The 23,584-nt window shown below is 47.6% G+C and overlaps 1 protein-coding gene across 1 annotated transcript in view; it reads left to right on the forward strand.

Annotated features, from left to right (window-relative positions):
• Window positions 1–23,584, forward strand: part of LOC307080745 (uncharacterized protein) — a gene marked incomplete at its 3' end in the record, with an annotated part of 111,726 nt that overhangs the window by 87,541 nt on the left and 601 nt on the right. Inside the window, exons 3-19 of the mRNA XM_079743609.1 lie at window positions 56–169; window positions 395–461; window positions 613–838; window positions 8,455–8,604; window positions 9,635–9,784; window positions 10,014–10,085; window positions 11,446–11,496; window positions 11,730–11,872; window positions 12,129–12,229; window positions 12,312–12,469; window positions 13,055–13,385; window positions 19,485–19,668; window positions 19,949–20,080; window positions 20,990–21,104; window positions 21,479–21,754; window positions 22,786–22,910; window positions 22,995–23,191. Coding sequence (XP_079599735.1) covers window positions 56–169; window positions 395–461; window positions 613–838; window positions 8,455–8,604; window positions 9,635–9,784; window positions 10,014–10,085; window positions 11,446–11,496; window positions 11,730–11,872; window positions 12,129–12,229; window positions 12,312–12,469; window positions 13,055–13,385; window positions 19,485–19,668; window positions 19,949–20,080; window positions 20,990–21,104; window positions 21,479–21,754; window positions 22,786–22,910; window positions 22,995–23,191 — 2,592 coding nt within the window. The remainder of the gene's footprint in view (window positions 1–55; window positions 170–394; window positions 462–612; window positions 839–8,454; window positions 8,605–9,634; window positions 9,785–10,013; window positions 10,086–11,445; window positions 11,497–11,729; window positions 11,873–12,128; window positions 12,230–12,311; window positions 12,470–13,054; window positions 13,386–19,484; window positions 19,669–19,948; window positions 20,081–20,989; window positions 21,105–21,478; window positions 21,755–22,785; window positions 22,911–22,994; window positions 23,192–23,584) is intronic.

Genomic DNA, 23,584 nt, shown 5'->3' on the forward strand with positions numbered 1-23,584 from the left:
AAAGACACAACTTCTACCAAAAGTCCATAAATCCTGTTTTTTGTTTTTCTAAAAGAGCCAAGAAGGAGAGAGCAGACTCCCCTGGACCCAGCTGTGTCTCCATGAAGAGTGACCACTCTATGCGTTTACCATTGAACTTTACAGATGGACGCCCCTCCAGAAAGAAGAGGTAGGACTTTCAAACAGACGAGGAAAACGGACCAGTTGGTTGTTATCAGACTCTACTGATACTGATGTCTACAAGTCTGGGGAAATATAATTGTGTGTGTGTGTGTGTGTGTGTGTGTGTGTGTGTGTGTGTGTGTGTGTGTTTGTGTGTGTGTGTGTGTGTGTTTGTGTGTGTGTATGTGTGTGTGTGTGTGTGTGTGTGTGTGTGTGTGCGTGTTCCCCACAGACACCAGAAGAGGTCAAAGGTTACCAGCTCTCAGTCTCTACAGCAGCATCAAACAGAGCTGATCAAGGTGTGTAAATGTCCACCAAGACGTTTGACTTCAGCTCTCCATGGACATTAGAAAGCATCTCTTGTCCAGCGGGACGTGGATCCAGGACAGATGCTTCTGATGTCTCAGTTAGTTCAGAGTAAAGTTCTCCTTGATGTTTGTTCTGTTCCAGAGGGCTGAGGAGAACGCACACGCTTTTCTAGACAAGGAGCTGAAGAAGCTCTGGAGGGATCTCTTCTCAGATTACCCACAATGCTCAGAGGGTCAGAGGGAGGAGGAGGAGGTGGATGGTAAGAAGGAGGAGCAGAGGAGGCGCGCCATAGAGGGAGTGGTGGACATCACAAAGCTCTGCCTGATGGAGATGAACCAGGAGGAACTGGCCGACACACTGTGGGGCGGTAAGAGGCTCTTATCTTGAAAACAGAGAAGAAATACACATTTTGATGAGCAGTAGGAGATTATTATTTGTTCTCTTCAGACTAAATTACATAGTGTGAGACTTATACATTTCACACTTCCATGTGGAGACAATATTTCCTCTTTGGGGTTAAATGGTTTGATCCAGTATGTGGGGTTGTTGTGGGGTATCAGGTTAAATGGTTTGATCCGGATATGTAGGGTAATGGTGGGGGTCTCAGGTTAAAGAATGTTAAATGTCATCATTACCAGCACCAAATCCCCCGACCACATCACCCCCATTCTCGTCCAACGACACTGGCTCCCTGTCCAACACCGGATTGACCTTAAAACCCTTCTGCTCACCGACAAAGCCCTCCACAACGTGGCCCCCACTTATCTCCCTGACCTCCTCCAGGAGGACAGGCCCTGCCGCTCCCTTCATCATCCTCAGCTGGTCTTCACCGTCCCGACCTCCTGCCTCAGCACCGTGGGTGCTAGGGCTCTCAGCACCATGGGTGCTAGGGCTCTCAGCACCGTGGGTGCTAGGAGCACGAGTTCTCCTGCTGTTTTTGACCCTAGATTGTTTTCATGAATTGCAAGGGGACCTTGGGTGTCATGAAAGGTGCCTTGACACCCAAAGGTGTCTGGTCATTTTGAATATCGTCTTGTTCGGTCGAGGCTTCGGGTCGGTGGTTACACTCGGCCGTCGGCGCTCGGGAGTGATGGTGAGGGGACTTAACGTGGCCGAATTAAGGGCGTGGTGGAGTCTAAGCTGCACAGTGCGCTGTGAGGGTGTGCTCGTGGACTGGACGGACAGCGGAGGAGACTTGGTGTTGTTAGAGGTGGCTTCAGATTGGGATTGCTTTGTGGGACATTTCCCTTTGCTTTGACCCATCATCATGGTGTTCTGTTCAGCCACCTCGTTGAGTCTCTCCGCTGTACCTGTACCAGTCCGGGTCTGTGGTGGGGGCCGCTGCTTGGTGGAATCTACAGGAGGGGGAGGAACAGAGTGAGTGGGGGGTGGACTGAGATCTAATTCTATTGAGGGGGAGACCAGGGTAACTATGTGGCTGAGCCGATGTGTGTTAATGTGTGTGTGTGGAGGTGTATATATTAATTAATATATTGCGGCTGAGCCGCTGTGTGTTAATGTGTGTGTGTAGAGGTGTATATATTAATTAATATATTGTGGCTGAGCCGATGTGTGTTAATGTGTTTGTGTGGAGGTGTATATATTAATTAATATATTGTGGCTGAGCCGATGTGTGTTAATGTGTGTGTGTAGGTGTATATATTAATTAATATTATGTGGCTGAGCAGATGTGTGTTAATGTGTGTGTGGAGGTGTATACATTAATTAATATATTATGGCTGAGCCGATGTGTGTTAATGTGTGTGTGTGGAGGTGTATACATTAATTAATATATTATGGCTGAGCCGATGTGTGTTAATGAGTGTGTGTGGAGGTGTATATATTAATTAATATATTGCGGCTGAGCCGATGTGTGTTAATGAGTGTGTTTGGAGGTGTATATATTAATTAATATATTGCGGCTGAGCCGATGTGTGTTAATGTGTGTGTTGAGGTGTATATATTAATTAATATATTGCGGCTGAGCCGATGTGTGTTAATGAGTGTGTGTGGAGGTGTATATATTAATTAATATTATGTGGCTGAGCAGATGTGTGTTAATGTGTGTGTGGAGGTGTATACATTAATTAATATATTATGGCTGAGCCGATGTGTGTTAATGTGTGTGTGTGGAGGTGTATACATTAATTAATATATTATGGCTGAGCCGATGTGTGTTAATGAGTGTGTGTGGAGGTGTATATATTAATTAATATATTGCGGCTGAGCCGATGTGTGTTAATGAGTGTGTTTGGAGGTGTATATATTAATTAATATATTGTGGCTGAGCCGATGTGTGTTAATGAGTGTGTTTGGAGGTGTATATATTAATTAATATATTATGGCTGAGCCGATGTGTGTTAATGTGTGTGTGTGGAGGTGTATACATTAATTAATATATTATGGCTGAGCCGATGTGTGTTAATGAGTGTGTGTAGAGGTGTATATATTAATTAATATATTGTGGCTGAGCCGATGTGTGTTAATGTGTTTGTGTGGAGGTGTATATATTAATTAATATATTGTGGCTGAGCCGATGTGTGTTAATGTGTGTGTGTAGGTGTATATATTAATTAATATTATGTGGCTGAGCAGATGTGTGTTAATGTGTGTGTGGAGGTGTATACATTAATTAATATATTATGGCTGAGCCGATGTGTGTTAATGTGTGTGTGTGGAGGTGTATACATTAATTAATATATTATGGCTGAGCCGATGTGTGTTAATGAGTGTGTGTGGAGGTGTATATATTAATTAATATATTGCGGCTGAGCCGATGTGTGTTAATGAGTGTGTTTGGAGGTGTATATATTAATTAATATATTGCGGCTGAGCCGATGTGTGTTAATGTGTGTGTTGAGGTGTATATATTAATTAATATATTGCGGCTGAGCCGATGTGTGTTAATGAGTGTGTGTGGAGGTGTATATATTAATTAATATATTGCGGCTGAGCCGATGTGTGTTAATGAGTGTGTGTGGAGGTGTATATACAGTGGGGCAAAAAAGTATTTAGTCAGCCACCAATTGTGCAAGTTCTCCCACTTAAAAAGACGAGAGAGGCCTGTAATTTTCATCATAGGTAAACCTCAGCTATGAGAGACAAAATGAAAAAAAAAATCCAGAAAATCACATTGTCTGATTTTTTAAGAATTTATTTGCAAATTATGGTGGAAAATAAGTATTTTGTCACCTACAAACCAGCAACATTTCTGGCTGTCACAGACCTGTAACTTCTTCTTTAAGAGTCTCCTCTGTCCTCCACTCGTTACCTGTATTAATGGCACCTGTTTGAACTCCTTATCAGTATAAAACACACCTGTCCACAACCTCAAACAGTCACTCTCCAAACTCCACTATGGCCAAGACCAAAGAGCTGTTAAAGGACACCAGAAACACAATTGTAGACCTGCACCAGGCTGGGAAGTCTGAATCTGCAATAGGTAAGCAGCTTGGTGTGAAGAAATCAACTCTGGGAGCAATTATTAGGAAATGGAATACATACAAGACCATTGATAATCTCCCTCGATCTGGGGCTCCACGCAAGATCTCACCCTGTGGGGTCAAAATGATCACAAGAACGGTGAACAAAAATCCCAGAACCACACGGGGGTACCTAGTGAATGACCTCCAGAGAGCTGGGACCAAAGTAACAAAGGCTACCATCACTAACACACTACGCCGCCAGGGACTCAAATCCTGCAGTGCCAGACGTGTCCCCCTGCTAAAGCCAGTGCATGTCCAGGCCCGTTTGAAGTTTGCTAGAGAGCATTTGGATGATCCAGAACAGGATTGCGAGAATGTCGTATGGTCAGATGAAACCAAAATAGAACTTTTTGGTAAAAACTCAACTCGTCGTGTTTGGAGGAGAAAGAATGCTGAGTTGCATCCAAAGAACACCATACCTACAGTGAAGCATGGGGGTGGAAACATCATGCTTTGGGGCTGTTTTTCTGCCAAGGGACCAGGACGTGTGACGGAAAGAATGAATGGGGCCATGTATCGTGAGATTTTGAGTGAAAACCTCCTTCCATCAGCAAGGGCACTGAAGATGAAACGTGGCTGGGTCTTTCAGCATGACAATGACCCCAAACACACCGCCCGGGCAACGAAGGAGTGGCTTCGTAAGAAGCATTTCAAGGTCCTGGAGTTGCCTAGCCAGTCTCCAGATCTCAACCCCATAGAAAATCTTTGGAGGGAGTTGAAACTCCGTGTTGCCCAGCGAAGGCCCAAAAACATCACTGCTCTAGAGGAGATCTGCATGGAGGAATGGGCCAAAATACCAGCAGCAGTGTGTGAAAACCTTGTAAAGACTTACAGAAAACGTTTGACCTCTGTCATTGCCAACAAAGGGCATGTAACAAAGTATTGAGATGACCTTTTGTTATTGACCAAATACTTATTTTCCACCATAATTTGCAAATAAATTCTTTAAAAATCAGACAATGTGATTTTCTAGATTTTTTTTTTTCATTTTGTCTCTCATAGCTGAGGTATACCTATGATGAAAATTACAGGCCTCTCTCATCTTTTTAAGTGGGAGAACTTGCACAATTGGAGGCTGACTAAATACTTTTTTGCCCCACTGTATATATATAGAGGAGAGGACGGGGGGGCAGTAGTGAGCAGTGTGTGTGTCTGAGGGAGGGGGGTGGGCCGGAACCGGGGTCTGTACCGGGGGCGGGCCCACCTCTCAGCCACGCCAAAAGCCCCCCCCTCCAAGGGGAGGCCTGTTGAAGGAGGGGTTAAAGTGAGGTGGAGGGCTGTTGTAGAATAAGCAGGTTCTGCTCCACCTGTGGAAGGTATGGGGGGGGGCAGGTTTAATGGACTCTGCTCATGTGTTCCCCTGTCTCCCCCTCCCTGATGGGGGGGTGCTGGTGGTGATGGGGGGATGACTGCTTGGAGGTGAACTGCTCGTATCGTTTTAAAGTATGTCTTGGTGATGTGGGTGAGTGGAGGTAGGGGGTGTGTGTTGGGGGCTGGTTGTCTGTGTGTGTGTGTGGTGTGGTGTGTGTGTGTGTGTGTCTGTGTCTCCACTAGAGTGGGAACGGGGCGCATATCTAGGGAATCACCTGGTAACTAATGACGCAACTGCCTTTCTGAATTCCCATTGGTCGAGCGGGTCCGCCTCCTCCCTCCTTCAGGAGACCAGACGACCATCCTCCACACTCAGCATGGGGGCGGGGGCACTGCTGCTGCTGGGGCTCCTCTCCGGGGGGTCTGCAGGAAGGACCCTTCAGAGCGTCTCGGTCCCAACTATATATAGAACCGGAACTAGGACTGCAGCGGTCCGGAAGCAGTGCTAGTTCCGCTGTCTTTCCTTTTGATGTGAAACTGCGTTTGTGTACAATCTCAAACTCGAACAATTAATCCACAGGATGATTAATCATTCACTGGTTCTGATATTTAAACCGATTTAAACTCGGTTTAAATCTCTCTCTCTCTCTCTCTCTCTGTGCTTAAAAAAAAAGAAAGTACATATAAACAAAATGATGAAATAACTAAAGCAACCGCTTTTAAGTGTTGGACTATAAAGACAGGAGATAGCGATGGATAGAGGATATCTGTCAGATAGCAGTTGTAATGCTACCATTCCGTCTACACATTATTCTGGCTCCTATTGCACTCCTACCATCCCTGGAGAGGGATCCCTCTTCAGGGTTCCTTCTCCAGGGTCCCTGATATTAGGGGGGCTTTCCCTGCCCTTTGGGGGGCTAGGGTCAGTGGGCGTCCTTTAAGAAGCGGCCTGCGAAGCCCTTCAGATCTCTGGTCCAGGGCGTTCTAAACTGTTTGACCTGATGGGGATGTGGTGTTTCAAGACTGCTCGGACAGCCGGGGAGTTTCCCCCACAGAGCCATCCCGCCAAATACAGACATGTTGCCCTGGCTGAGAATACAAATACACTCAATAATCATTATGATGACATGGAAAAAAACACACAGACACACACACACACACACACACACACACACACACACACACACACACACACACAGACCACAGATAACAAGACTCAGGGTGTAGCGTCCTGTAGCTCTACGTATCTGGAGACGCAGCGGTGCAAGGGAGGAAATGAAGATCGGTGAGATCTATTCCAGTTTCCCCCAACAGAGCCATACAGCCACAAACATGTTGCCCTGGCTTGTAAATATTTTACTTTAGATAAAATTTGTATGGATTGAATTGAGAATAGTGTTAGTCTGCAAGTGTCCATCACAGCTTGCAGAACAGCAAAGGTGTGTGTGTGTGTGTGTGTGTGTGTGTGTGTGTGTGTGTGTGTGTGTGTGTGTGTGTGTCAACATAAACTTTTTTTATGAGGCATTGTTCCTGGGATAAGTACATTTACGTTTCACTCGTCCAGGCACTAAAGTCACTTTTCCGAGTAAAAAGTCGTCATTTTACAATAGTAATAATTGTTCATGTTGTTTGCGGACGGAGAATGCAGAATTCAGACGAACAAACAGTTGCAATAATTCACACCATGTTAACCACATCAATAAAACAGCCATATCCCTTCTCTCAATCACACCACCTCTGAGCAATAACTGTTTAAATCCACTCACTCACTCACTCACTCACACGCTCACTCACACACAAAGTCTCTCTCTCTCTCTCTCTCTCTCTCTCTCTCTCTCTCTCTCTCTCTCAATTCAATTCAATTCAATTCAAAGCTTTATTAGCATGAGAAATATACATTTGCATTGCCAAAGCAGGTGAACAATAAAATAAACAGCGTTATAAAATAAAAAGTATAAAGGTAAGATGTACATTATGATAACATAATAAGTATAAACCGTTCAATACAAAATATCTCTACATATCAAATGTTATACTATAAAAGTACTTTAAAAAGTAAAATGTGCGATATTATAAAATTAATAAAATTACAGTATCTCGTATAAACAGATAAATTAAAGATACACTCTAAATACACAGTATTTACATTATGGAGGATTAGTGCAATTATTTTGTTCAGAGTGAGTCCAGGGGGATGAGTCTATGGGGAGTTTGAGGTCCTTCTCTCATCACAACAGGTGACGAATCTTTCTGCTGCGTTCGTACATTGTTGTATTTCTCCCAACAGGTATGGCAGTTTGTGAGCATCTGGAGTGTCTTTGAAGTCCTTGCATTCCTTTGTAATCCGTGGGAAGTGTGCATTGCTGAGGAAGTGCAGTTCTGTCTCTAGTTGGTTGTGTGTGCAGTGGGAGCACAGTTTGTCTTCTCTTGGGAGCCAGGTCTGTCTGTGGCGTCCCTTCTCGATGGCCAGGCTGTGTTCGCTGAGTCTGTATCTGGTCAAGGATTTCCTCAGTTTTGGGTCGGTCACGGTGGTCAGGTATTCTGCCACGGTGTAGTCTCTGCTAAGGGACAAATAGCATGCCAATTTACTTACTCACTCACTCACTCACTCAATCACACACACAATGTCTGTCTCTCTCTCTCTCTCTCTCTCTATCTCACACTTACTCACTCACTCACTCATTCACTCACTCACTCACTCACTCACTCACTCACTCACTCACACAATATCTCTCTCGCTCTCTCTCTCCCTCACTCACTCACTCACTTAATCACACGCACAATATGTCTCTCAAACACACACACACACACACACACACACACACACACACACACACACACACACACACACACACACACACACAGACAACGTCAGCGAAACACAGATATTCTGCTGTTCCCATAATGTGGTGAGTTAAGTTGTATGAAAATATGAATACAAATCGGTAGTGGACTCCAAGACATGTCCACTACGCTATCTGCTATATTATACCTATGTATGTTGTGTCTTTATATTCAATAAAAAATAATCTTGTGTGTGTGTGTTTGTGTTTGCATGCGTCCGTGAGTCTGTGTGTCAACTGAAGACATCTGATAAGAGTAGAAGAAAAACACTGTCACTTCCTGACACTGATGATTGCAGGCTGATGATTGGTCAGAATTAAAACATGTGACGTGGTTTTTCCAGCTGATATAGCAGAGCTGACTCCTGAGAGCAGACGTATTGGAAGCTGTCAGGGAGGAACCATGGTTACCATCTCTGAACCGGACCCTGGAATCTCTGAGGAACCTGAGGACACACCTTTGGACCGGGAGGAGAGCAGGAAGAGAAGATTTGGTAGGTGCCCTTTTGAGAGGATTTAAAATAGATAATCCAGTTAAAAAAACACGTTTTTTTCGTGTTGCATACATTTAAAATGTACTTTTAGAAAATGTTTTTAGCCAAATGGGCCGACCTGATGAACCAGCAACTGTATAGACAGATTTATTCTCCTAAATAACGACATGTGTGTGATCGAGACAAAAAGCTCACATTAGCCTTACTTGACTTGTGACTACGCCCATGAGTTACGAACTATTGATAGGCATCTTAAGTAGTTGTGTGTTTCATGATATATGTTCGTTATATACGTGGAACAGAGTGCAGAGGAACTTTAGGGAGCAGAACACAAGTTTAGTTTTTTTCATTACTTAGTATTGATGGTAGTGCAGCGTGACATTAGAGTGACAATGGTTTATTTAATCAACAATTTTGTGTTTTAATAAAGGCTGCTCATTTAACTGAAGTGATATCAGGTGTACTTATGAATTTAACATAATTCTATAAAGTTTGTCATTAATATAAACATATCTCAAATTATCCCACAATACATGTCCTCATATTTTCTGCGTGGGCCGATGTGAAAGACCGTGGTGACACGCAGGCCACATGTTGTCCCCCCTCGATTACTGTGTGTATACGTATGTATTTCTGTGTGTATTACTGTAAACTATGTGTGTGTATATGTCAATAATGAGGGAATAATAACATGTATGCTAGAGACCTGTACTTGCTCTGCTTAAGTGTGTTCTAAACACGAGAGCCACAGTACCAGTCATCACTTACTGAGGTGTTCTCAGTAGAGGTCTTCAGGTGTTTCTTCAAGACGGGGAGGGATTCTGCAGACCGTAGGGAGTCTGGACTGTGAATGACAGCCACGCAGTATGAATTTATCTGTGTGTACATTACTCTGTGTGTCCGTGTGTGTGTGCTTGAGTGAGTCTGTGAGTCTGTGTTTAGTAGAAGAAAAACATTTCCTTACACTGATGGTATCAGATTGCAAGCTGATAATTGGTCAGAATGAAAACAAGTGACGTTGTTTTTCCAGCTGATAGAGCAAAGAAGAAGGGTAAGTTCAGAAGCCGTGGAAGACGTCAGGGAGCAACAATGGTCACCATCTCTGAACCGGACCCTGGACTCTCTGAGGAACCTGAGGACACGTCTTTGGACCGGGAGGAGACCAGGAAGAGAAGATTTGGTAGGTGGTCCTTTATAGAGAACTTAAAATAAATAATCCAGTCCAAAACAATGATCCCAAAAAGTATGTTTTCCTCCAAATACATTTAAGATTTATCTTTAGAAAACTTTTTTAGCCAAAGTGACCGTGTGTGTGTGTGTGTGTGTGTGTGTGTGTGTGTGTGTGTGTGTGTGTGTGTGTGTGTGTGTGTGTGTGTGTGTGTGTGTGTGTGTGTCCTACTCCTGAACAGCTCTATGGTTTCACATCATTGTCATTGTGAGCATCGGACTGCTGAGTATTCTCCTCATCTCCCTGCGCTTCAGTGAGTCTAAATCATATCATCCTGAATAGAATTACAATACAGTATAATCAAATTAATGACTGTAATAACAGCAATGATAATGATACATATTGTTTTTGTTAGATTCAGTGATAATAATAGGGTTAGCACATATACACCGCACGCACACAATCCACACACACGTGCACGACCACACACGCACACGGACACACACTGCACACACTGGCGCGCTGATGCAGACGTTTCAAGACAAGGGCAGCGCAGGACACCGCATACACACACACCACACACACACACACGCACACACACGCATGCACGTGCATAGACACACTGCACACACGGGGATGCAGATGTTTCAAGACAACGGCAAGATTGAGATAACCGCCCCGCCGTCGACACACTCTCCCACCTGAGCCTTATGTCTATCATAGACACTTTTTTGCAAAACGTTATTTTTCTTTAAACATTATCCACCTCCTTGAGCCTCCCGAAATGTCTTGCGATATAGAAATCCCCCCTCCCCCCCTGCCGACTGTTTTAGTTGTTTTATTTTTCTTATGTTTCATGTGTAGGCTATGTGTGACTGTAGGCTACTGCTGCCTGTCTTGGCCAGATCACTTGAAGAGATGTTTAATCTCAATGACGCATTTTTCTGTTAGCAAAAAAAAAACCATCTCCCACGTCAGGTAGCCAATGTACAATCTGCAATCTTGCCCTCACCCCCCCCCCCCCCCCCCCCCCCCCCCCCACCACCACCACACAAGCCTGTGCTTTAGTTCACTATAGTTAGGCAGGTTGCTGCCTTAGCTGTTGTTATTTGAACACAATTTTCAGCTGTTTGTTCTTATTATTTTCAACTAACCAATAGTAGTTGCCGTGCATTTAGTAGTATTTAAGTATCAATGCACTTTGAGCCCTGAATAACAGTAAAAGCTATTGAGTGATTGATTTGCATGCATAGTATACTACACTTTCCATTAAACAATTACCCCTGTAACCCAACAGTTAGCTGAACATTATATGGTCCGTCCTTCCACTCCCTGTTTTCTCACCCTGTTTAAACAAGCAATCAACTGCATTTGTCATTTGTCACATTCGGGTGATGACAGCCAATCAGCGTTCAATAGCGTGGCCACTGAGTGACGTAACGTAACAGCCAATCAGCGTTCAACAGCGTGGCCACTGAGGGACGAAACGTAACAGCCAATCAGCGTTCAATAGCGTGGCGACTGAGGGACGTAACGTAACAGCCAATCAGCGTTCAACCTGGTGGTTATCGGCCGTGGGTGACAATGAATTGGCATGAAGCTCTGTTGGCGGCAAAGGATGCTTGCTTCTGTTTTAGAGCTCAATTCTTCTGTATTCCTCTGTCCTGTCCTAGACTCACCGTCACCCTGGAGGGAGGGGAGAGAGCACTTACTGGGTGAACTCGGTGAGGGTTTTATCCAAGTTATTAAATCAATCGCGTCATTAACATTCATTTCAACACCCTCTGCTTTTGTGATTCATATTGTGGTCTACTAAGGTCAGGTTTCTATTGTCGTCTATTAAGGTCATGCTTCTATGTGGTCTGTTAAGGTCAGGTCTCAGGGTTGTGTGTCCGTAACGAAGATCGTAAGATAAGCAGTTCTCTTTTTGTTCAGGATTTTCTTTTACATTCAACAGATGAATTTACACTTCAGGGCTGGATGCTTTACGACAAGAGTTTCTACCTTATTTCTACTACTAAGAAGGGCTGGAGGGCCAGTAGAGAAGACTGTCTGCAAAGGAAGGCAGACCTGGTGGTCATCAACAGCAGAGAAGAACTGGTGTGTGTGTGTGTGTGTGTGTGTGTGTGTGTGTGTGTGTGTGTGTGTGTGTGTGTGTGTGTGTGTGTGTGTGTGTGTGTGTGTGTGTGTGTGTGTGTGTGTGTTGGAGAGACATATTATTTGTGTGAGTGAATAAGTAAGAGAGAGAGAGAGAGAGAGAGAGAGAGAGAGATTGTGTGTGTGTGTGTGTGTCTGGTGTGTGTGTGTGTGTGTACTTTGTAGTCATGACAACAGATGCTATTTCCTTTGGAAACAGGTGTTTGTCAGCAGATTGATGGGTCCTTCCTGGATTGGACTGAGTGATCGAGAGACAGAGGGGACCTTCAAGTGGGTGGATGGTACCCCCATGACCTCAATGTAAGGCTGAAGACTATTCAGCAGCATCTCTTCTCTGAGAGTGACAGAGTGACCTCCTCTGTCTCCTCCTCGTGGTTCTCAGTTGGAGACACGGTAAACCACGCGATGACGGCGGAGCAAGAGACTGTGTCGTGGCAGGGGAGGACGGCTGGTCTGAAGAACCGTGTTACACACTGCACCATTGGATCTGTGAGAAGAGCGTAGACCTGGATCATCTGGAGGCTGAGCTGAACAAAAAGGGTCCGCAGACTTTGTTTGTCTTCATGAGTGGAGAACGGTTCCTCCTTTCTGTTCTCTGTGCCATAGATACAGTAAATACACTCTTTAAGAGTTGAAAGGTTGTTGGGTGTGTTTAGGTCTACTAAGGTAAGGTTTCTATTGTGGTCTATTGAGGTCAGGTTTCTATTGTGGTCTACTAAGGTCAGGTTTCTATTGTGGTCTACTAAGGTCAGGTTTCTATTGTGGTCTCCTCAGGTCATGTTTCTATTGCGGTCTCCTCAGGTCAGGTCACAAGGGACAACCCTTTCTGGGTTCACTTGCACTAGTTTCTCTTTGAGCTGCTGAACGGTTTTGCGTTCTTCTCTGCAAGCTCCGCCCCCGCCTCGTTAATCTCTGCGCTGGAGTGACTTCCCCTCCCTGGGAGATCTTTGTAGACACTGCTGTGATATTCAATCATGTATGAGGAGGCAGGCGAGAATACTGGGGGTGAATCCCCTGGGTCGCCCTCTAGTGGACAGGTGTTAGGACAGAGTGAAGGGAGTGTCTGACGCTGCATCTCTAGATCCATGTTGTAAACGTTCACTCCTCTCCTCCTGCTTTCTTCAGGTTCAGTGGTGCCCACGAAGGAGGAGGCTCCCAGCATCACAGAGTTCCACTCCTCTACCCACGTGTTGCCCGTGGGCCAAACGGCCCGCTATACCTGCCACGCCGGCGGCACGCCGGAGCCCACAGTAGAGTGGCTCCACAACGGCAGGCCCCTGGAGAGGGACGGCACAGACGACCAATCAGAGGCCTGGGTGGAGAGGGGCTTCCTCTTCGTCAGAGGGGTGGGGTATGGCGTGAACACGGTCTGCTGCATGGCGAGCAACAGCGCTGGTACGGCCAATCACAGCGCTCAGCTGCTTGTCTTTGGTAAGTCCTGGATCCAAGGAGAGATGTTTGTTGTTGATGTATTCATAACACTGTTGTTGATGTATTCATAACACTGTTGATGATGTATTCATAACACTTTTGTTGAGGTGTGTATATATATATATATATACATGTATGTGTGTATATAAATATATATATATATATATTTGTGTGTGTTTGTCACTATATGTTTATATGTGTAATTTTTTTATAGTCACGTGTCATCCCCTGCTTTACCCAAAACCTAGCGAACCCAAAACCGTGATATGAACCGAACCACGAATTCTGTGAACCGTTGCCTAGTTTTTGTGGATGTCATGACGTGAAAGAGGTGTTTTTTAAGTCCATTGACGTTTAGTTTCTACCGGAAGCAGACAACTAGCCATGTATGTTGTCCAATGGAACCTAGCCTCAAACCACAGACTCGTTCTCAAAAACAAAACAAACTATAACTCAGACGTGCAAACTTAATCACCAATTGTAAGGAAAGTGAAACAGTACAGGAATAGGAACTAGAAATTGTACAATTATTGAAGATATTGTACTTGTACTGCCATTACACACACATTGCACATACTGTGTGTGTATATTAGTATGTTTGTTTATGTATGTGTATGTATGTTTAGGTATGTGTCCATATTTATACGTATGTTTACGTATGTGTACCAGTGGCGGCGGTGGTTTTTAAAGTGAGGGAGGAAGGACTGGGCGCTTGGTTGCCATTGGCCTGCTTGCACTGTTAGTGGCGTATGGTGGCATAAGTATGTGATACTCAAGTTGTTTCAGGGTGTTTTGGTGAACTAAAAAATAGCAGGGAGGGATAATTATGTCAATAAAATGGATACAAATCCACCAGTGGCAGCATTGTACTTGGACTGGTGGGCAGCATGTCTTGGACTACAAGCGCAGAAGGAAAGGATGCAAAGCCAATTGGTCAAATCAGGCCTACTCTTGATTTGTTAAAGTAAATAAAAAAATCTGGGCCTATCATTGGGCGTATTTTTGCCCGCAATGAATGAAGCTATTGGTCGTAATTTTGCAATGTTTATTTTCAGCTACAATTGTTGAAAAATGAAGACACAAGACCAAAAGTGATGCCATTTAAAATGCATCATGCTCTGAATCATTCACTAACATCCTTTCCACAATATCAAACAGAACGGTCAGAGTAACAAACAATTAAAAGAACAAGAACATTATTTCACAACTATTTACATGGGCTAAAATTGCCTAACATTGTTTGAGGCAAATGTGGATGTTAATGGATGTTTCAGAATGTTGGTCATGGTGTTAAGCCAATTAAGATTGAGGGACTTCATGTATAGATCAAGTCACACACACACACACACACACACACACACACACACACACACACACACACACACACACACACACACACACACACACACACACACACAGACATACACAGTCAGACACATACACCCATACATAACATAATATATACACACACACACACACACGCCAACACACACACACACACACACACACGCCAACACACACACACACACACACATACACACACACACACACACACAGAAACAAACACACACACACACACACACAGAAACAAACACACACACACACACACACACGCCAACACAGTCACACATGCACGCACGCACCTATGCACACACACACACACACACACACACACACACACACACACACACACACACACACACACACACAGACACACATACACAAACACACACATATACAAACACACACACACATATATATAGTGTATATAGTGTATATATACCAGTTCTATGGTTCATCAGTCCATCTCCAGCCTGTCTGTGTGTGTATGATTATATAGATATGAATCCTAGCCAAGTGCCCCCAGTGATGTGTATATGTATGTGTAGGTGAGCAGGTGTATGTCTGAGTACATGTCTATAATAAATGAACCAGTTCTGTGGTTCATCAGTCCATCTCCAGCCTGTATGTGAGCTCAGCTCCTTCAGTCTGTTCTTTACACAGGTGTCCCTTTGCAGGTTGAGTGACATGTATGTGTATTGGGAAAACCAAAAGTGGAATACCTTGGAAGATATTACAAATATTGTTTAGATATTTCATGGGTGTAATAAGCTTATCATACCGAACATTTTGATGTATGATATGTTAATGTGCAGTAAATGTTGAGGGAGTAAATGCACTTTATACATTTGTCCTCATTTCAATGTTTTGATTGGGACAGCCACTCACACACACATGGGATTTCCAATCAACTTTAACTTTAATTATCTTAAACACAATATGTCCTATTGCTTAGAAAATATACAGCACATGATTCCAATATAGTACCTATCATATGATATTTTTTTTGTCTTTCTATGTTAATGTTTGAAGATGAGAGAGCGATCACAAAAAGAGTCTGAAAGAGAATAAAGAGAAGAAGAGCGCAGGAGAACAGTACCAGTGATGATGATGAGGATGAAGAGCGGTTCAGCAGCTCATCATGTCTGGTTCTCCCTCAGATGCCTGTGAACTCACACTGGACCCCAACACGGCCCACAGACTCCTCTCTCTGTCTGAGGACAACAGGAAGGTGACGCTGGTTGGAGAGGACCAGTCGTATCCGGATCACCCAGAGAGATTTGACTCCTGGCCCCAGGTGTTGGGGAGAGAGGCTCTGACTGGCCGCTGTTACTGGGAGGTAGAGAGGGAAGGACGTGTTGTTATAGGAGTGACATACAGAGGAATCACAAGGAGAGGAGGGGGTGGTGACAGCGGGCTTGGACTGAACAACAAGTCCTGGGGTCTTGATTGTTCTGATGATCGTTACTCTGCAGTGTACAACGGTAGAGTAACAGTCCTCCCTCTCCCCCCCGCTGGCTCCACCAGAGTAGGAGTGTATCTGGACCGGCCTGCTGGCTCTCTGTCCTTCTACAGAGTGTCCCCAGGTGGAGGAGGGTCCTCAGACACACTGACACACCTCCACACCTTCTGGTCCTCCTTCACCCAGGAGGACCTCCTCCCGGGGGTCTGGGTATGGGGGGGGGGGGGGGGTCCTCAGCGTCTCTGTGTCAGTTGTAGACACGCGCACGCACGCACACACACACACACACACACACGAAGGGTGCTGGGTAGGGTCCTCGGGGGTCGGCGGGGCCTCAGTGTCTCTGAGTGGGAGTTGGGGGGGGCTAAGGGGGAGGGGGGGAGGGTGAGTCACCCAATTACCAATTGGTCTCGCTCACTTCTCTCCTGTTCAAACTCAACTGGCAGAACCCTTGAGTCATGTGTGAGAGCATAGAAGAGGCCTCAGGTGAGCTCTGCTGTGTTGGAGATGAGCTGCTCTGGCCTGATCAGGATGGAGGTGGGATACAGACTGATTTACATGTGTGGGATGGCTCAGCGGGTTGGCTGGCTCTATGTTTTCTCAGATAGTCCAAATGGCTCTGCCGTTTGTCCTTTCCGTTATTATGCTCTATGTGGTCATCGAGTTATCTCCCTGTGTGTTTCACCGGATGACCGACCCCCCAACCGACCCCCCCGGGGACTGACCCGATCTTGTTGCCCCCCCTCAGGGTAGCTGTGTTAGAGAGCCCACCCCGTCCCAAGGTCTGGTGCCCCAAACTCCCCAACGTTTCTAAGGCTAAGCCTTCCTCTGGGCCCTTTAATGTTGTTAGACTAACAGAACCACTTTTCTGCTGGGGACAGAGAGAGCTGTCAGAGAAAGGTGGAGCTTCACCGCCCAGCAGAGGGAGGTGTCTGGACAGTCCATTTCCTTTATTTTACAATTTAAAATCTGTTTTGGTTTAATCATGAGTAACCTAATGAGTTTTTTTGTTTTTTAATTAGCCTACACCTGGTTTACTTGTGGTTGATGAGTATACTTTTTTATGTTTGCTATTGCCTTTTATGCTTCATTTTGTTGATTTAGATAATTGTTAATTTCTTACCAGTAGATCCACTGAATTGTCATTTTAAAGGGTGATCTTTAAACTACGTTTAATATGATGGAGAGGGAGGAATGTAGAATGTTGGTGTATTTTAATGCCTCTCTGTGTTCACATCTCTTAGTCTAGGACCAGGCCAGTGCCTCTCCTACTGTACGAGGTGTTATTTCCAACATTCCATTCCATCATTTGTGATGTCCCAACAAGGACGAACCAACCCGGTCGTCTGGGACATAGCCAGGGCCATATACCTTATCAAGGGAGACACTGTTATTTTGTTATTCACGCTTTCTTTCCTATAATACTGGCCTCAAACCTTTGGTTCGGTGAGAAGAGGGATCGACAGCCAAGGAGCACGTCTGGAGACTGTTCCTCTCCTCCTACACTGAGACTATCCCACCTAAATCTGTACCTGTGCTGTATTACATCCTCCAATAAACCTGCTATTCAACCCTCTGACCCAACCTGGCAAGTTGATTTGATTTCCACTTCAAGAATTACTACTACGAGGGAGAAATACACAACGCAGTCTTTACAAACAGTTTAGAAATGAGCAGAAATCGAACACATATAGATCTGTTTCACCTTCACCTCATTTATAATCTTTCTATTTTTTTTGGCCTAAGGGAAGCTTTTTTTGCAGTCAGTTCAGCTGAACATTTAACTGTATTACAGTAACAAATAAGTTACATTTTTGAACTTGTGCACTGATTTAATCATTAAATCCCCTGAAAAAACATTCTCTTACTGTAGTGTTTTTCATTTTACTTATCAGTGCAATTACTTTACTGTGAGTTTTGCCAAAATTGGTAACATTGGTGTATTTTCAGAACTCCAACAGTGTTGCAGTATCAACTATAGGTGTACAGCATGACTCTGTGGGATTGTGAGTTTAGCCCATTGAAGCTCATTGGATAGACAAATATGCATTGTATCCTATCGAGATACAATTGTGTCAATGCAATATTGATGTGATAGATTCACAGTATTGTATTAAAATATGGCAAGAATATTTATACTGTATGTACCACATAATTGCAACTTTAAAAAAGACGTTTTTTCTAAACAATTGTATACATTTGAATATGTAACATGGCCTCATAAAGTCAAAACAAAGGTAAACAGTATTTTGATGGAAGTGTTTTAAATGTATCACACAAGTGTTTAATTGATGCTCTCTAATAGATATTCATATGATCATTGTGTTTCTCGTTTTGGTTGAAAAAATTCTGTTTTGAGATGAGAAAAAATGGTATTGAGTGCTGTGGTTCATTTTGAAAGAGATTTGTGGAGTTTTGACAAAATGGTAAACTCTTTTCAGATTTGTCCTTAGCGTTTTGAGAAATTGAGCTATAGTTTCAGAAAACGTGTTTAAACAATTGAGAAAATCTGTCATAAAAGCTTCCTGCTTGTTCAGAACACCGCTGATAAACTCCTACAGCCCTATTTTAGCGGTTTGAAACGCAAGTGAGAAGCGCAAAACGGAAGTAGCTTTGTGGGCGGGGCTCTGCCTCTGTTGCTATTATAATGGTGGATACATTAGTCTTCCGCACGACGCATATCTAAAAAGGGTTGCCCTGAAGTAGCCTCATTTCCCGTAGGTGTGGTTTGGGCCTAACGTGCAATAAACCAATGAGAGTGCCATCTCCCATCCCCTTTAAGAGCCATGAGCACATTTGAACCTGATGAGTTGATATTTTCGATTTCCCCTCTACCTGCTCTGACCCGGTCTCTCTCTCTCTCTCTCTCTCTCTCATCCTCCCAGCTGGAGCAGGATGAATGGGGGCCCTGACTTTGGCCCCGCCTCCTTCGTGCCCTCCTGGGGCGCTATGGTAACGGGGGCGTGTCACTTCCTGTTCACCTTCAACGTAAACCAATCAGCACCAAGGAGCAGGAGGACTGCACCGGGCTGGACCTCAGGGAGCTGGGGAGACCCCCCAGGACCAGGACCAGATACAGGGGGGTTAGATAGTCTTCATCTGGGGGGGGGAGGTACCAGGACCAGATACAGGGGGGTTAGATAGTCTTCATCTGGGGGGGGGGAGGTACCAGGACCAGATACAGGGGGGTTAGATAGTCTTCATCTGGGGGGGGGGAGGTACCAGGACCAGATACAGGGGGGTTAGATAGTCTTCATCTGGGGGGGGGGAGGTACCAGGACCAGATACAGGGAGGTTAGATAGTCTTTATCTGGGGGTTAGGGCCCCCTTGGGGTCCGCCCCGGGGCGTGTGTGCGGTGGGAGCCCCCCTGACCCCCCCCAGAAGGTGCAGGCTCTGGGCTGGTACCTGGAGGAGCCCCAGCTGGCCCAGGTCTCCACCAACCTGCTGGACTACCAGGTCACAGCCCTCCACCCCGTCTACGAGGCCGTCTGCGGCCGCGCTCAGGTCAGGGCTCCTCCTGGGGCTGTGCTGCCATGTTCCAGTACTGGGAGTACTGCACAGCGTCACTGGATTGTGTAGTCCAGTGTTGTGTACTGGACGGCCTCACCTTAGCAAGCCAACTGAAACCACTGTAGATAGAAAACGTATTCTTTCCTCTTCATGTTCCCCTTCCTGTCTTCCTCCCAATTTACTTCCTCTCTTCCTCCCAATGTACTTCCTGTCCTTCTCCCCATATACTTCCTGTCCTCCTCCCCATGCACTTTCTGTCCTCCTCCCACCCCAGAGGGAGACCACGCCCACCTCAGAGAGGAGGCCAAGCCCACCTCAGAGGAAGGCCCCGCCCATCTTTGAGCTGCTGGGCCATCGGAGGTCACAGACTTTTGGTCGACCAATCATGTTGCCGGGGGCAGGATCTGTATGAGTGACATGGAACTGGAAACCAGCGGAGAGGCAGAACCAGTCCCAGTATGAGAGCACTTAACCAACCCTACTGAATGACTCTATGGAGACCTGACCTGATGACTAGTGGCTAACTAGCTGTGGCTAACTGGCTGTGGCTAACTGGCTGTGGCTAACCAGCAGTTGCTAACTGACTGTGGCTAACTAGCTGTGGCTAACTAGCTGTCTCTCTCTGCAGGTCATCAGTAAACAAGGACTGGACTCTCTGGGACTGTCCAACCCCAAGGAGAGAGTCATTGAGTTGGTTATAGTGCGCACACACACACACACACCACACACACACACGGAAATAGACACACACACACACTCACATAGACACACACACATACACAGTGTGGCATCCCGCCCCTTAAACCTCGGCCCGGGCGGGTCCGAGAATCAGTGGTGGACGGGGTATACCGCCGCCACCTACCAACCGGTGGCAGAGAGCACCACGTCTCTCCCCCCAATCAGCGAGATGGGGAACACCTGGCCGCAGGGAGGAGAAAGCCCCGGAGCCATCTTAAAAAGGACCACAGAGCGGGAGACCGGAGAAGAGTGACACAAAGGGATTACTCGACACGCCCGCGGACTAGAGGCTCATGGAGTCCCTAGATCGAGTACCTGTATTTCTGATTCTTGTTGAATAAATGCAGAGTGCGGCTTAACCCTTGTTCAACGTGTGATTCGTACCTGAAACCTGGCACATTGGGAAGCGGGCTACCACATATGGTGGAGAATGCAGGCAGTCTGAAGGACCCCACTACACCACCAGTCCGGCATGCAGAACCCGGACGGAACCGCGGCGACGGCCGCCCAGCAACAGCAGCGGGAGACCTCGGAGAGCATTGCCCTGCTCCGCGAGGCCGTACTGCGGCTCACCCAGCACGCCGTCCGCGCCGCCCCGACCGCTGCCCCTGCCAGCCGGCTCACCAAGCTGGGGCCCGACGACGACGTGGAGGCGTACCTGGAGGTCTTTGAGCGGACCGCCCAGACGGAAGGCTGGCCAGAGGAGCAGTGGGCCCATATTGTGGCCCCGTTCCTCACCGGGCCTTCCCAGCAGGCGAGCCAGGACCTACCGGCGGAGACTGCCGGACAGTACCCGGCCCTCAAACAGGCGATCCTGGCGTACTACGGTCACAACCTCGCGGCTCGCATGCAACGCGTCCATGACTGGCGATTCGACGTCCGGGGCGCCGTACGGACGCAGATCGCCCAGCACAGTTGACTGGTGAAGCGGTGGCTGGCAACAGGAGAAGGACCCAGCCCTATCGACAGGCTGATAATAGACAACACCCTTCGTCGGCTCCCGCCGGACGCCCGACGGGTGCTGGCACACCACCATCCCGACACAGTGGATGACCTGGTCCGACAGCTGGAGAACTGGCAGGTGGCCCAGCACCTGAGCGCCAGAACCAGAACACCCCACGACTCGTCAAGACCCGCCGAGACCAATGGGGACACACGACCGGGGCCCCGGCACCCTCCCCCGACCCGCCGAGCGGGATGCAGGAGAGTCGCGAGGGGAGGCGCTGCTACGAGTGCGGCCAGCCCAGCCATCTCGCCCGCTACTGCCCGGGAGACCGAGACACGTCGATGCCGTCGGCCTACGCGGACAAGGGGACGGGCCGACCCTGCATGCTGGCGACCTGTTGGGCGCAGGGGACGTCCGGAAGCCTGACCATACCGGCGCGGGTTATGAATCGGGACACGCAGGCCCTTTTGGATACCGGCAGCATGGTCACCCTCCTCCGCCCCGACTTGGCGGGCGGAAGGGAAGGGGAACCCGCCTGCGTGCACGGGGATACCCGAACTTACGAAACCTGCCACGTGGTCGTCCGGACCCCACACGGGGTTCATGGCTCGGGCGGGGATCGTACCCCACCTCCTGGTGCCGCTACTGATCAGAAGGGACTGCCCGATCTTCCACCGGCTGTGGGACCCGGCGCGAGAAATCCGGAGCCGGAGAGAACCTCCCCGCGGAGGGGCGAGGGGAGCTCGGCAGGCCTACGGGGCCACCAGGCTCCCGTCATCCCCCGGAGAGCTGACGGTGGAGGACCAGGAGTCCGAGGGGAACGGACCCTCCCCACCGGGGTCCCCGCTCCACACAGGAAGATGACCCGTCCGGACCGGGTCACCGGAACCTTCCCCCGACACCCCGGAAACCCTCACGGCACCCGAGCAGCTAGATCCCCCGGAGGAGCCGGAGAGTTCCCCCCTCACCGAGTTCTCGGACTTCTTGCCGGGGAGGGGGAAGGCTCGGCCCGACCCGGCCAGTTTGCCACCACCCAGCTCCAAGACGAGGCCATGAAACATGCCTGGAGGCACGTATTGGTCCACGACGGACAGACCCGAGACTCGGTGAGTCACCTCCCGCACCCACACTTCAGCACAAAGAGGGAGCAGTTAGTGGTGCCCCACACATACGTCAGCAAGGTGCTGTTCATGGCCCACACCCACCTCCTCGGAGCCCATCTGGGCATGGACAAGACCCGGGAACGGGTCTTCGCGAGATTCTATTGGCCGGGGGTAAAGAGGGATGTCGAGCGTCACTGTCAGGGATGTCCCGAGTGCCAGAGGGTAGCGCCTCGGGCCACAGTCAGAAACCCCCTTATCCCCATGCCGATCATAGAAACTCCCTTCGAACGAAAAACACTGGACATTGTGGGGCCCCTTCCCAAGACCAGCTGGGGACACGATACATCCTGGTACTGGTGGACTACGCCACCCGGTACCCCGATGCGCTACCCCTGCGCGCAGGCACCGTGGAGGCGGTCGCCCGGGAGCTAATGCTACTGTTTAGCTGGGTAGGGATAGCCAAGGAGGTGTTAACGGATCAGGGCTCCTGCTTCATGTCCTGTGTAATGAAAGAATTACTCAGACTCCTGCAGGTAAAGCAGCTTCGGACCTCAGTCTACCATCCCCAGACGGATTGCCTGGTGGAGCGGTTCAACAAGACCCTGAAGCAGATGCTCAAAAAGGCCATGGACCTGGACGGTAAGAACTGGGACCAGCTGTTACCACACATATTGTTTGCCGTATGGGAGGTCCCCCAGGCGTCCTCCAGATTCTCCCCCTTCGAGCTGCTGTACGGACGAAGGCCCCGCGGCATCCTGGAAATAGCCAAGGAGGCATGGGAGAGCCAGCCATCCCCCCACCGCACCACCCTGGACCATGTGGAACAGGTGAGGGACCGCATGGCCCAGGTGTGGCCCATCGTCCAGGTACACCTCCGGCAAGCCCAGCAGGCCCAGGCGAGGGTCTACAACCGGGGAGCCCAGCTGCGAACCTTCCAGCCTGGGGACCTGGTCCTGGTCCTGGTCCCCACGGCGGAATGTAGGTTCCTTGCGAAGTGGCAGGGACCCCATGAGGTGGTTCAATGTGTGGGGGAGGTAAACTACTGGGTTAGACAACCAGGGAGGCGAAAGCCTACCCAAATCTACCACATTAACATTTTGAAGCAGTGGAGGGGGGGGGGGTG

This window comes from Pollachius pollachius (assembly GCF_949987615.1).
Source record: "Pollachius pollachius genome assembly, chromosome: 9".
In the NCBI taxonomy this organism is placed as follows: domain Eukaryota; kingdom Metazoa; phylum Chordata; class Actinopteri; order Gadiformes; family Gadidae; genus Pollachius; species Pollachius pollachius.